A 14415-nucleotide genomic window follows, 5' to 3' on the forward strand; every position below is an offset into this window, starting at 1 on the left:
TCCCTCGTCTGTCCGTACTTCCTCTTTCGACGTGCGGCGCCTTCCCAAAGCGCACAAGTCCGCAAACCGCAGAACGCTTCCGACGTAGCAAAGCCGCGTTTCCTTCGGTACTTCGCAGCAACGCCGCCTTTCCCTCGGCGGCGGGCAAATAGCCTGCAGACGTCGTCGCATTGAACCGCGAACTCGACACCTCGCGCGTCACGAGCGGGAGCCGACCGGCAGCCTCCGGCCCTTTCGGGCGCGGTGGAATTTGCCGCGGAGGACGGGAGAGTGCTTTAGGCCACGGTTCCTTCCGTACTTGGCAGCCGCACCCTCAATACCGCCGGTTCCATGACCGACCGAGCGCCGCACCGTTCCTTTAGTACTTGGGCAGCAACAAAGTCGGGTCGTTACTCCACACTCGCCGCAGGAAGCGACCGGCAGCCGCCAGCCTTTTCAGACTCGGCAGCGTTTGCCGCGGAGGACGGGAGAGCGCTCGCACCACGGTTCCGTGTGTACTAAGCGGCAGCGGCATTAGCTCTCGACCGTCAGTTCCTTGACCGACCGCACGCTTCGCCGTTCCCCTCGTACTGGGCAAGAGCAGCAGGTCGGGTCGTCTTACTCCCATTCCGCGCAAGAGTGCCGAGGCGGACTTCAGAAAGCCCACCCAACAGTGTGCGTTACGCCGTTTCTACCCGCGGGCGCGGCCAAGCCAACCGTCCAAGGTTGCAGCCGGCGTCCACTGGGCGCAACAAATTTGGCACGGGGCGCCCTTCGAAATTCGGGCAATCCCCGGCATGTTCGGGTATAGCCGTCCCCGCGTCCAAGTGGGGCCAGCGGCGGAAAGCGTCGGGCGCAGCGAGCTGCTTCACCCACACGGGGTAGAAACAATGGCGCTCGTCACCCTCGAACAATCCGGTAATGATCCTTCCGCAGGTTCACCTACGGAAACCTTGTTACGACTTTTACTTCCTCTAAATGATCAAGTTTGGTCATCTTTCCAACAGACCGGCGCAACCGAAAGGCCGCGCCGGACATCGGTCCGAAGACCTCACTAAATCATTCAATCGGTAGTAGCGACGGGCGGTGTGTACAAAGGGCAGGGACGTAATCAACGCGAGCTTATGACTCGCGCTTACTGGGAATTCCTCGTTCAAGGGGAACAATTGCAAGCCCCTATCCCAATCACGAAAGAAGTTCCACGGGTTACCCAGTCTTTTCAGACAGGGATAAAGACACGCTGCTTCCTTCAGTGTAGCGCGCGTGCGGCCCCGGACATCTAAGGGCATCACAGACCTGTTATTGCTCTGTTTCGTGCGGCTAGGAGCCGCTTGTCCCTCTAAGAAGGTTGTAAGGTGCTGGGAACCCCGCACCTATTTAATAGGCTAGAGTCTCGTTCGTTATCGGAATTAACCAGACAAATCGCTCCACCAACTAAGAACGGCCATGCACCACCATCCACCGAATCAAGAAAGAGCTCTCAATCTGTCAATCCTCCCAGTGTCCGGGCCGGGTAAGTTTTCCCGTGTTGAGTCAAATTAAGCCGCAGGCTCCACTCCTGGTGGTGCCCTTCCGTCAATTCCTTTAAGTTTCAGCTTTGCAACCATACTTCCCCCGGAACCCAAACACTTTGGTTTCCCGGAAGCTGCCCGCCGAGTCATTTGAGTAACTCAGGCGGATCGCTGGTTGGCATCGTTTATGGTCAGAACTAGGGCGGTATCTGATCGCCTTCGAACCTCTGACTTTCGTTCTTGATCAAAGAAAACATTCTTGGCAAATGCTTTCGCAGTAGTTCGTCTTGCGACGGTCCAAGAATTTCACCTCTAGCGCCGCAATACGAATGCCCCCGTCTGTCCCTCTTAATCATTACCTCGTATTCCAAAAACCAACAGAACAGAAACGAGGTCTTGTTCTATTATTCCATGCAAGTTTATTCAGGCGACTCGCCTGCGTTGAGCACTCTAATTTTTTCAAAGTAAAAGCACCGGCCTTCTCGAGGCACACAATGAAGTGCACCAAGAAAGGACCGGCATGATGTTCAGTCCGAGCCGTCGCATCGGGTAGATGCACTACTCGTCTGGAACTGAGATCCAACTACGAGCTTTTTAACCGCAGCAGCTTTAGTATACGCTATTGGAGCTGGAATTACCGCGGCTGCTGGCACCAGACTTGCCCTCCAATTGATCCTCGTTAAAGGATTTAGAGTGTACTCATTTCAATTACGGGGCCTCAAAAGAGTCCCGTATTGTTATTTTTCGTCACTACCTCCCCGTGCCGGGAGTGGGTAATTTGCGCGCCTGCTGCCTTCCTTGGATGTGGTAGCCGTTTCTCAGGCTCCCTCTCCGGAATCGAACCCTGATTCTCCGTTACCCGTAACAACCATGGTAAGCAAGTAACCTACCATCGAAAGTTGATAAGGCAGACACTTGAAAGAAACGTCGCCGGCTCGTGGCCATGCGATCAGCACAAAGTTATCCAGAGTCACCACACAATACGGGCCGAAACCCGATCGATCTTGGTCTAATAAAAGCACCCGTCGCCCAAAGGGCTTCAGGCTCACTGCATGTATTAGCTCTAGAATTGCCACAGTTATCCAAGTAGGAAGAAACGATCTAAGGAACCATAACTGATTTAATGAGCCATTCGCGGTTTCGCCTTATTTCGGCATGTACTTAGACATGCATGGCTTAATCTTTGAGACAAGCATATGATTACTGGCAGGATCAACCAGGTAATCGTTCAACTGCGCGTCCCGCCTGTCAAGCAGGCCGGACGCCGTTTTTGCGATGCCGAGGCCACCTTCAGGCGCCCCAGCACGCTTCGTTCTTGCAAAGAGTAGCACTTTGCACAGTCCGAGACGACGGCGTTCGAGCTCGCTACGGCGCCCTCCCCGAAGGGCCGGGTATCGCCACGCGGCAAGAAGCACGCAACATTCTCGATAGACTGGTTGTGTCGACTCGATCACGGCTTGCGGTTTCTCTTGAGCCCGCAGCACAGGTGGACCGACCGACACTTGCAACGTAGCCGAGACGGCAAAGCCGCCAGGCGACGGGTCACGCCCGCGCCTTCGGCGCTTTCGCATTTGACTCGTCCGAGGACGATGCGGAACACAACTCGATATCGTGGAGAAAGCGTCGTCCGACAACCAGCCCCTAACGCATCAAGCGGATGAGGCTGCAGACGTCAGCTGTGGGATCCACGGGAGCGATACCGGGGACACGCTTGACGGGCACGAAGCCCGCCGCATATCAAACACCCAGGTCGCTTTTGGGGGCGACTGCTCTCTGGGACCCCCATATAATAGCAGCGATAAGTTCCCAAATCTCCATGGGGCCGTACTCGTGCCACTTTCGACGAGCGTTTGGCGAAAATCGTGCCGCCTCGCAGCGCCGCGAGCGAGATGGAAAGCTTACGTCGGCAGCGCAATGCCGAAGTCGTGAAAGCGCAGCGCGTCGACCGAATGCGCGAACGGCAATCTCTCGCCTATGGACAGCGCGGTTTCCAGAACAATCGCCTTTCTGTGCCCCTACGGGGCCGCACGCTAGCGCGGCCCTTTCGCCGTTTCCGAGCACGAGTGCGACCGGCGCGGGCGGCATGCTCGACACCCCGGCTGACGCCGTTTCGGACTTTGTCTCTTCGCGCGCTCGCGCCAACGCCGCGGCAAAACGACGACCTCTGCGCGGTTCTTTCCCGGTTCCCGGCGTGCTATAGTGCAGCCAGCCGGACGGTGGCGACGACTCAGTCGCGGCCGTGCGGTGGCTTGTACGCCAAAGTTGCGTGACGGGCGTCGAGCTCCCGCCGCGGCCCGGCTCAGGTGGTTTCGGACTTCTGTCTCTTCCGAGCGCTCGCGTCGTCGTGGGCACGATTCTCGAGTGCGGAGCGGTGCGCGGACACCACCACGAACACGCGCAAGCCGAAAACGGCACTACGGTACAACGTCGGCCAGGGCGGTACGGCCCCCTTATATGAGCAGCGATAAGTGACCAGATCTCCACGGGGCCGTACTCGTGCGACAAGGCGGCGTACTGCGCCGAGCCGAGCGCCAATATTTGGCCTTGGCACGGCCGATTTGAGCTCTCGCGATCGCCGCGGTACCGCCGCTCACCGATTCAAGGCACGCTAGCGCGGCCCCTTCGCCATTTTTCGAGTAAGAGTGCGAAAAGCGCGCGCGGCGTGCTCGTCGCCCCGGCTGACGTAGTCTCGGACTTAGTCTCGCTCACGCCGCCCCGGCTGACGTCGTCTCGGACTTAGTCGCGCTCACACCGCCCCGGCTCACGTGGTTTCGGACTTCCGTCTCTTCCGAGCGCTCGCGTCGTCGTGGGCACGATTCTCGAGTGCGGAGCGGTGCGCGGACACCACCACGAACACGCGCAAGCCGAAAATGGCACTACGGTACAACGTCGGCCAGGGCGGTACGGCCCCCTTATATGAGCAGCGATAAGTGACCAGATCTCCACGGGGCCGTACTCGTGCGACAAGGCGGCGTACTGCGCCGAGCCGAGCGCCAATATTTGGCCTTGGCACGGCCGATTTGAGCTCTCGCGATCGCCGCGGTACCGCCGCTCACCGATTCAAGGCACGCTAGCGCGGCCCCTTCGCCATTTTTCGAGTAAGAGTGCGAAAAGCGCGCGCGGCGTGCTCGTCGCCCCGGCTGACGTAGTCTCGGACTTAGTCTCGCTCACGCCGCCCCGGCTGACGTCGTCTCGGACTTAGTCGCGCTCACACCGCCCCGGCTCACGTGGTTTCGGACTTTCGTCTCTTCCGAGCGCTCGCGTCGTCGTGGGCACGATTCTCGAGTGCGGAGCGGTGCGCGGACACCACCACGAACACGCGCAAGCCGAAAACGGCACTACGGTACAACGTCGGCCAGGGCGGTACGGCCCCTTATAAGAGCAGCGATAAGTGACCAGACCTCCACGGGGCCGTACTCGTGCGACAAGGCGGCGTACTGCGCCGAGCCGAGCGCCAATATTTGGCTTTGGCACGGCCGATTTGAGCTCTCGCGATCGCCGCGGTACCGCCGCTCACCGATTCAAGGCACGCTAGCGCGGCCCCTTCGCCATTTTTCGAGTAAGAGTGGGAAAAGCGACCGCGGCGTGCTCGACGCCCCGGCTGACGTCGTCTCGGACTTAGTCGACGCCCCGGCTGACGTAGTCTCGGACTTGGTCTCGCTCACGCCGCCCCGGCTGACGTAGTCTCGGACTTGGTCTCGCTCACGCCGCCCCGGCTGACGTCGTCTCGGACTTAGTCGCGCTCACACCGCCCCGGCTCACGTGGCTTCGGACTTGGTCTCTTCGAGCGCTCGCAGCCAGGTCGGGGCCGACGCCGACGTCTGCGTGGGGCTTCAACGATTCCCGGCGCGACGCAATGCAACTGCGCGCAGGATGCCAGCGACTCCGCCGTGGCCGTGCGGCGGTGTACACGCAGAAGTTTCGTGAAGGGGTATCGAGCTCCCGCCGCCCCGGCGGACGTGGTTTCGGACTTTAGCGCTCGCAGCGATCTCGCGGCGATCGCTGACGTCTGCGCGGTTTCAGGTGTGCTACGATGCAGCAGTCTGCCGCACGACAATTTACGGAAGCGAGTGCATTCCGCCCCGGCGGACGCGGCAGCGGACTTTGTGCCTGCGGGAGTGCTCTTGTTGCTGTAAAATTTGAACGGGTGCAGCTGCGCGAAGCAAGTGTACACATTTTCTCTCTCTCTCTCTCTCTCTCTCTGCCTCTGAGGCGACTGTAATTTTAATTTAAATGCAATTGGAGGCGGGAGCAACCTGATGAGAGTAGGCGGACTTCGGCACACCTTGTAGTTTAGAAATTGTTTTCAAGCTTTGAGGACATACACAATCGCGCCATCTGCTTTCCCCGTCTCTTTGGCACTTCATAGTGTGTGCAGCATGCTCTGCATTCCAAAGAAACGCGCCTGTTTCTCCCCCTCTCTCACGTTCTTCTTGTCTTTCTTGCTGCTCTTGTGAGAAGTTGCTATGCTCTTTACTCGCTGTAAAATAGAATGCTTGCGCGAGCCAACAACTTGCGTGTCTTTCTTTTTTTTTGTTGTTGTTGTTTTTTTCTCTCTTCCCAAGACGTTTCTGCCATTATTCACTAGCTCTCGTTCTTAGTATGCAACGGAGCGTTAGCTCGCGCCATCTACCTTTCTTTCTGTATGGCGAAGGCCGTAGGTTTTCCTAGTTCCGCACACAGATGGCGCGGATGCGTTTTCGCGCCAGTTTCGAACGACCTCGCTGTACACATGTTTCTCATTTAAAAGTTTCAAAGGGGCTTGCGAAAGGGCGTGGTCCTTTTTTCTTGCGCAAGGCTGAGCTTTCCAGCTGTGCTTAAGCTATGCTAGCATGTGTGCGTATGTGTGTGTGTGTGTGTGTGTGTGTGTGTGTGTGTGTGCGTGCGCGCGCGCGCGTGCGTGCGCGTGCATATGTGTGCGTGTGTGTGTATACACGCACACGGTAAAGATGATGGGGTAGCGCTATTTCTTTCTTTCTTTCTTTCTTTTTTAACAACACCTGTGCTCCACATGGCGATCTTCCTGCCCTCTATGTTTCCGGTTGGAAGGAGTGCGCAGCCTTTTCTATATTTATTTTTTTTTTCATTCTCTTTCATTCGTACATGAGGCGCGCTACCTAATTCTAGCGGTCGAATCGACACGTTGCAATCCGTCCCGGCCTGTGCCGTATGAAAACTTTCAGTGGGCCTTGCGGTAAATAAAAGGAAATGAGGGAAATGCGCGTAGTGTATTACACTTGCGCACGGGCTTGAAACGAAGGCCTCAAAGAAAGCCGCCTTGAGCGGTCGCATTCAGACGGAAGTAAGCATTCCCCTTGCGCGTGTTTTCCGCTCGCCTGTTCCGTTTTCTACGAGGTTGCCTTCGTTGGTTTTGCCTTGCGAACAAGCTTGCGCTCGGGTCTCGTTTCTACGCGACGGCGTTTCGTTAACAGTGAAAGACTGAGGCGTCGCGAGTTGATTCGCGAGATAGAGAGCATAGAGTCTCTAGACGGGCTGGGTTTTATAAGATTGCCCACGCTGTTGCTGAGGTTACCAATGTCGCCAGGGCACCCACAAGGCAGTGGTACAATGGAGTGAAGTGAAAGACATCGCTTCTCGGCCTTTTGGCTAAGATCAAAGTGTAGTCACTGCAGCTGGCTTGCCCGGCCTTTGACACACTCATCTTTGTAGAGGCGCCCGGTTACCTGCTCCGGTCATAGCAAGGTCTTTCCCCTATCCCAGCCCTATCTTTCCAGGCCCTCGGCTCCCTGCTGCACTGCCTCCAGGACAACCCGCGTGCTGCTACCTGGTGGCCCCTGGACGACCCACACCGGCCCGCTTCCTGGTCCTGCCGCTGCCTGGCGCTGCCTGCCGCCCCCCGGAGACTCCTGCCCCGCTCGGCCTGACCACTGCTTGGTGCTGCCTGCCTGCGGGGTGCCCGCTGGTCCTGCCGTCCCGACTGGTGCTGTGCTGGGGCACAACCGGCTGGCCCCTGCCTTCGCCATCGTCTGTCATGGGCCCGGCCCACTAGCTGCCACCCCTGGTGGCCCCCTAGCCTCCGGACCTGGCCTCCTTTAAGGAGAGCCGCCGGGTCCGGAAGGTAAGACCATACAATGGACTCTGGGGGCCACGGCCGCACGGCCCATGACACCAGTGAAGACGATGGCGACCCCATCACCCCTAGGCAGGAACGCCAGCCGGCCCGTGAGGATGGCACCCTCACGGTGTTCTTTCCCGTGCCCCAAACGGTCCGGTGCTGCGAAGAGGGCTGCCGAGCTGCCTATGCCGCGGCCAAATGGACAGCGCGGCGGCAGTCCCTCCAGCGGCACCTGGAACTCGAACACGGCACCAGGATCCGGCGCACCATCAACGTGTGCACCATCTGCGGCGAGACACTGGGGCTTCGACCAGCCTCTCACGCCTGCCTGGCTGCAGCCAACTTGACTGCCGCCCCCCCTGCTGCCCTGCCACACCAGTGTGGCAGTTGCCCAATGTCCTTCCCCACAAGGAGGGGCTTGGGCAACCACGAGCAGTGGCACAGGAGGGAGGCGGCACTGGCGGCCAGGCGTGATCTCGCCGCGGGTACTGCCACTGGTGCGTCAGAGCAGGACAGCGACAGCACCCCCGCAGCAGAGCAGGACAGCACCGAGGGTCCCGCTGAGGACCCTCCTGGAACACCAGCAGTGGCGACCGGGCAGGCCGCCGACCAGGAGCCGTCTCCCGTGGCACCTCGGGGAACACCCGGACACAGCAGCGATGGCGAGATGGCCGAGGCACCTTCTCCGCGGACGCCAAACCAGTCAGGGCGGACCGCGGCCTCGGCCTCCCCTTCTCCAACACCATCGCTGCCGTCCAACCGAGGCAGCCCGGGAGCACCAGTCTCCGAGGCTCACGAGCCGGCGGCCATGCAGGAGCTCTCCCCGGGCAGGGCAGAGGTGCAGGACCATGACGGAAGCAACCAGGACTTCGGGACCCAGGACGAACATGCTGGTACCACACGGCCAGAGGGCAGTGCGTGGACCTTAGCGGACGAAACGGCAGAGCTGCGGGCATTGAGCCGGTTGCCTGAGTCTGCTGGGGAGTGGGCACGGTTCGAAAACATCCTTGACCGTGCCATTGCAGCCGCAACCAAACACCTGCGGCTGCCAGTCGGGGACTCGCGCCAATCACGGAGGCGCGAGGTGAACCCCGACAACCCCCAGCAGATACAAACTCTCTACAGAAGGAACCGGCGCCGGGCAGTGCGGCTAATCACTGAAGGCCCGTCCCAGCTCTGTCCGATCGACCCCCACGCACTGCAGGACCACTACTCGAACCTCTGGTCACCAACACCCGTGGATACCAGCATCCTGAGGTCAAGGCTTCCAGCCACCGAAGAACTGGACTTGTGCCCCTTTACACCGGAAGAAGTCGCAGCCAAGCTCCGTAAATGCGAGAGTACAGCTCCAGGGGAGGACCGCCTCACGTACCACCACTGGAGGCAGGTGGACCCTGAGGGCAGGTTCCTGGCGGCGGTATACAACGTATGCCTCCAATACCGCCGCACGCCCCTGAGCTGGAAGTCGACGAGGACTATCCTGATATACAAGAAGGGCGACCGCGAGGACCCCACAAACTGGCGACCCATTGCCCTTGGTCGCACGATCGCCAAACTGTATGCCGGGTGTCTCACCACCCGGCTGCAGAGGTGGTTGGGCGACCATGCGGTACTGTCCAGGTGTCAGAAGGGCTTCCTGCCGCACGATGGGGTGTTTGAACACAACTTCGTGCTGCAGGGACGCCTGGATGATGCTAGGACAGGAGGTGGGGAGCTGTGCGTGGGGTTCCTCGATTTTGCCAACGCTTTCGGCTCGGTCGCCCATCAGGCCCTCGTCGACGCTGTCCGCGGCGCCGGCGCGGGGGAGGCCTTTGCTACCATCGTTGAAGACCTCTACCGCGCCAACACCACCTGCGTCGTGGCAGCAGCTGGCATTACGGAGCCAATCACCATCGGAGCTGGGCTGAGACAGGGCTGTCCTCTGAGCGGCCTGCTTTTCAACCTGGTGGTGGACCCGGTCATCCGTGCAGTACAGGGAGGCGATAGGCAGCACAACATCCTTGCCTACGCCGATGATCTGACGCTGCTGGCCGCGGATCCCGCCACCCTGCAGAGCCGCTTGGACCGTGTAACAGCCCTGTCTGCCCGGCTCGGGCTGCGACTCAACGCCGCCAAGTGCCGGTCTCTACACCTGTCTGGTCGCCACCCCGTGGGTACACGGCCCACCTCTTTCACCGTGGGTGGCGACCCGATTCCGGCGCTTGGCGACTTCCAGGGGCACAAGTTCCTGGGCCGTCCAGTGGGGTTCAGGGTGCTACCGGACGAGACGACGGTCGACGAGGCCATCCGCCTGGGCAGAAAGCTGCTCTCCTCTATGCTCGCCCCATGGCAGAGGCTGGATGCTATCAAAACATTTTTGTATCCAGCCCTCAACTTTGCCATGCGGGTGGGCCTTGCCAGCAAGGGAGAGTGGCAACGCCTGGACGAGGAGCTCCGCCCGCTCATCAAGAAGACCCTGTACGTGCCAGCCAGAGCTTCCAATGAATACTTGTACGGAAGCTCACAGGCTGGCAGTGCAGGGATCCCACTTGCGGCGGAGCTCAGCGACATCTGTCGGGTGGATGGAGCCTTCAAGCTACTGACGTCGACCGACGTGGAGGTCCGGGAGCGTGCAGCAGGAGAGCTCGAGGGCGTAGTGTCAAGGCGGCTGAGACGACCCGCGAACACCGAGGACATGGAGGCCTACCTCTCAGGCGAGACGGAGGGCGACTTTCGGCAAACGTCCACACAGGTCCAGTCTGTGTGGACGGAGGCCCGCAAAGCCTCCCGTCGCCTCTCCGTCGCCTGGGAGCTGTTGGAGCATGGAGCCCGCATCAACTGCGGGGAGGCCTCTGTGTCAGCGAGGAACCGCCACAAGCTGATCAAGACCATCCGGGCGCTCCTCTCCACCGAAAGGGACCAATCTCTGCAAGACAAACCGAACCAGGGCAAGGCGATGGTGTGTGTGGCGGCCGACCCGGCAAACTCACACTTCATGAGGTCCGGCCGCTACACCCATTTCATCGACTGGCGCTTCATTCATCGAGCCCGACTAAATCTCCTCCCCCTCAACGCCACAAGACTCTGGGCACCCGCGGCGGACAAAAGATGCAGACGCTGCGGGTATGGGGAGGAGACACTGCCGCATGTACTTTGCCATTGCATGCGGCAGAGCCGGGCCATGACGGAGCGCCATAACACCATCGTCGCCAGAATAAAAAAGGCTGCTTTGGGTCGGTTTACAGTCATTGCGGAGAACCAGGTCGTAGGCAACACATCACTCAAGCCCGACCTGGTACTGGCCCGTGGAGAGGAGGCACTCATCCTGGACGTCTGCTGCCCTTTCGAGAACAGGCTGCAGGCGTTCCAGGACGCCCGGAAGGCTAAGGAGGAGAAGTACGCCCCTGTACAGCGTCATCTCCTCCGGCGGTTCCAGCGTGTGACGGTGGACGCGGTGGTCGTCGGCTGCCTTGGCAGCTGGGATGTGGGGAACGACCGGGTGATGCGCAGGCTGTGCAGTAGGTCATACCTACGGACACTTAAACGCCTGTGCATCAGTGACACAATAAGCGCCTCTACAAAGATTTTTAGAGCCCATGTCGGCACCTCTTAATGATCTTATGTTTTTAGAGAAGCGCCATTTTTTGCACTGTTTTACACCTTTACAGTTTTAGTCTTTTATTACTAACACCACTAACTAGTTTTTTTAGCCATTTGTTTGCGTTTTTAGATTATACACCTTTTATTCGTTTTCTCCTTGGTTCTGTAACTTGTATTTTTTGATGTTCTGTAACTAGCATGAATAAAAACTCTGTTCTTATCAGCTTAATATCTGATACGGGTTCTATATGGACCCACGATATTAAACCTATTTTTGGAAGTTGGCGGAGTGCTTGAAGCCTGCTTCACCTCCGCCGCAGGTCGGCCCGGTATTGCACTACCTCCGGGATCGGCCCCCGCTCACTTAGGTGAGACTTCATTCAATCAAAATGAAGAACACAAGCTCGAAGCGAGCACTCACGTGACACGCACCATTCCCATACTATACGCAACGATGCCGGTGTTTCTGAACGATTGTCTGCTGTAATGAGCCACTTGGGGGGGGGGGGGAAGGGTGATTAGCCGTGGGTTTTGCAATCAATGTAAGTCCCACTCAAAGCCAACACTGCATTTTGGAGTTCACTATCGCTTTGATCCGTAAACGACAGCAAGCTCGCCCTGCGAAAATCCGCTGCCCTAGTGGAAGAAAGGTTCCCTATGAAACAAAAATGGAGTGCCCGATTTCCGGCAACATTTTCGCTGCAGTGGGACCGAGCGCCTCGAAAACAAACTTGTCGTATGGCCAAGTGTGGCGAAATATATTCAAGGGTTCAGAGGTGCCTCAGCTTTCCAACCTGTATGTTATGAATACCTGTTGCTACCTTTTCGTCATCATCATCCTGCTGGCTACGACCACTGCAGGGCAAAGACCTCTCCCATTATTCTCCAAGCACCCCGGTCACGTGTAAGCCCGGTCACGGTCGCCGTCTAGTGCCTGCGCCCTTCCTAATCTAATCTGCCCTCCTAAATTTCCGCCACCCCGTGCTACGCTTCCCTTCTCTTGGAATTCAGTCGGTAACCCTTAATTGATGATCTTCCCCCCACATTGCATGCCCTGCGCACGCCCATTTCTTTTTCTTGGTTTAAACTAAGGTGTCATTAGCTCGCGTTTGTTCGCTCACCCCCCGAATCTGCTCTATTCTTATCCCCCGTAGCGCTACACCCATCATTCTTCTTTCCAAAGCTCGTCGCGTCGCCCTCAGTTACCCTTCGGTAATCCTTAAGGTCCTTCGTTGCGGCACTCGCGGCATCTTTCTCATTTAAATAAGGCTATTTCGTTCAGTTTTGGGGGAAAACTCAATGAGCTAGGCGCGATTGTGTCCCCGGCGCCGCTCTCAACAAGATGGCGGCGCCCAGGCTTTTTGCCTGGTGGTTCGGCTTGACGCAGAACACGCCTGCAGGGCAGTGAAGCCGCATTGAAGGGGCAACGAGCGGCGCAGTGAAGCGCATGCTCGGGCGAAAAACGCGAACATCAGCCAAAAATACAACCAAATGGCCAAATACGAATTTCCGTTATGGGAAATTGGAGTTCAGTTGGCGCGTTGCGCTCGCCTAAGGTAAAGAACATAAATGCGAGTGCCACATCAGCCAAGTCAATGCTGAGGATCGCGTATCATTTCTTATTTATTTTTCCCCTTGCCTCCTGGCCTGCGTGGCCCTAGCGCGCATGCCCACGAAAGTAATGCAATAAGGAAAACGCGAAATCATGCGGTGACGGCTGTATCATATCCATTGTGCGTGCTTTGTTCTTTTTGGACTACAGTGGTGTGCGTTATGAGAAAGTTTCAGTGACCAGCGAACCTATATTTAGAACCACATTTACGGTTACTGCTAACAAGCTGCGGGTAGGTGTTTTTTTTTTCTTTCTTTCTTTTTTTCGCTACCAACGATGGGTTATCGCAACCGCGATCGGTTGTGCTAGACGCGTTCTTGCCAAACGTTGGCTCTATACGCGACCCGTGACGCGTGGTCGGCACATTCAAGCAGTCCATTGCAAACCGTTCCAAGAAGAAGGATGCTAGCTCCACGTTCCGCCGGGAGCGCTAGTTCGAAGATTGTACTTTTAGACCCTCGAGGAAGCACCGCCATCCCACGTTTTCTATAACGCGCTAAGACTCAGAGCGACAGCGACCACTTGTCTTTGTCAATATCTCGGACACACTTTTTTTTTTTCTTTAATCCAGATCGTCAGACGAGCCCGCGTTCACGCGCACTCGCTCTCTCCGATAAGCAGGGTAGCTCGGTTGGGGTGTTGTAGGGCCTCGCGCATGCGCTGCTGAGTTCGTCGCTTCGCCGGCCGGTCGACGCTGGCGCGGTACTGGTAATCAACTTCGACGGGCATGGTGAAACGTCACTGTGAAACGTCACGACTAGCAATGCAATGTGTTTGCGAGCAATCGGAGAAATGAGAGAGCCCCTGTAGATTAGTGGAAACGTTCCTCCAAGTATTACGTTTGCAATTTGCGCCTACGAACATGAACTAGACAAAGGAAATGATCTGTAGCCGCCTTCACTTCATAAAATTCCCGTACGAAGAAATTTGCGTGCGCACGTGATCTCCCGCATGAAACCAGACGATAGGTTAATTTTAGCCGTTCATTTCGATTTGCCGAATGTAAACCGGAACACTTTCTCCACGCGCTCTTGAGGTTTGAATGACAATCAATGACATGCTTTTTTTATATATTTTTGTTTGTTCTATCTGGAACCAAAAGAATTCAGAACGCCATTTCAATCTTAGATTCGATTCACGCCTTGCGTTACGTCACCCCTGGCATATCTGATGAACACGCTCTGCTGTTAAGCTTCATGATCACGGCATTAAAAGTCGCCACTTCCCGAACGTTTATCGAGCCGATGATGAACCGTATGCTGGATTCTTATTGTAATGAGTTTATAGAAAGTTTTATACTTCTATGGCTAGCTTCAAGGAAAGGAAAAACATCGCTCAGCATTGTATAACGCATAACAACAACAACGAAAAATCTGCAGGTTATTCATACTACAATGAGAACACTAGGAATACTGAAAAAGATGAAATCTAAACATGCTGCAAGGAGCCAACAAATGCAATTGAACCAACGAACTGAACTGCAATTATTTCATCAAGACATGCCCCGAAAAAACGTGGCCACTATCAATGCTCATTTCAAAGCTGTTTTTTTTTTTTGTTTGTGACGGATAATAATTATCTTCCCAATGGCTGATGTGAAAATTTCAGAGCGCGGCATTTTCGAAATCTCAAGGCCCCGGCTGCTTTCTCTCTTCTTT

The 14415-nt window shown here is 56.9% G+C and overlaps 2 protein-coding genes and 2 non-coding genes across 4 annotated transcripts; 3 read left to right on the forward strand and 1 right to left on the reverse strand.

Moving 5' to 3' along the window:
- Nucleotides 1-898: 898 nt before the first annotated feature.
- On the reverse strand, nt 899-2713 carry LOC135908062 (small subunit ribosomal RNA). The gene has a single exon (XR_010566189.1). It is a non-coding gene; the product is annotated as a small subunit ribosomal RNA (ribosomal RNA).
- Nucleotides 2714-7582: 4869 nt separating this feature from the next.
- On the forward strand, nt 7583-9638 carry LOC139053324 (uncharacterized). Its single transcript, XM_070530362.1, has 2 exons — nt 7583-9552; nt 9620-9638. The coding sequence occupies exons 1-2, from the start codon at nt 7583-7585 to the stop codon at nt 9636-9638; spliced, it is 1989 nt and encodes a 662-aa protein (XP_070386463.1).
- Nucleotides 9639-9867: 229 nt separating this feature from the next.
- Nucleotides 9868-11374, forward strand: LOC139053322 (uncharacterized protein T26G10.4-like). The gene has a single exon (XM_070530360.1). The coding sequence runs from the start codon at nt 9881-9883 to the stop codon at nt 11156-11158; it is 1278 nt and encodes a 425-aa protein (XP_070386461.1). The 5' UTR covers nt 9868-9880; the 3' UTR covers nt 11159-11374.
- Nucleotides 11320-11508, forward strand: LOC139053333 (U2 spliceosomal RNA). Its single transcript, XR_011510414.1, has one exon. It is a non-coding gene; the product is annotated as a U2 spliceosomal RNA (small nuclear RNA).
- The last annotated feature ends 2907 nt before the right edge of the window (nt 11509-14415 follow it).

The sequence above is a fragment of the Dermacentor albipictus genome, unplaced genomic scaffold, assembly GCF_038994185.2.
Source record: "Dermacentor albipictus isolate Rhodes 1998 colony unplaced genomic scaffold, USDA_Dalb.pri_finalv2 scaffold_91, whole genome shotgun sequence".
In the NCBI taxonomy this organism is placed as follows: Eukaryota; Metazoa; Arthropoda; class Arachnida; order Ixodida; family Ixodidae; genus Dermacentor; species Dermacentor albipictus.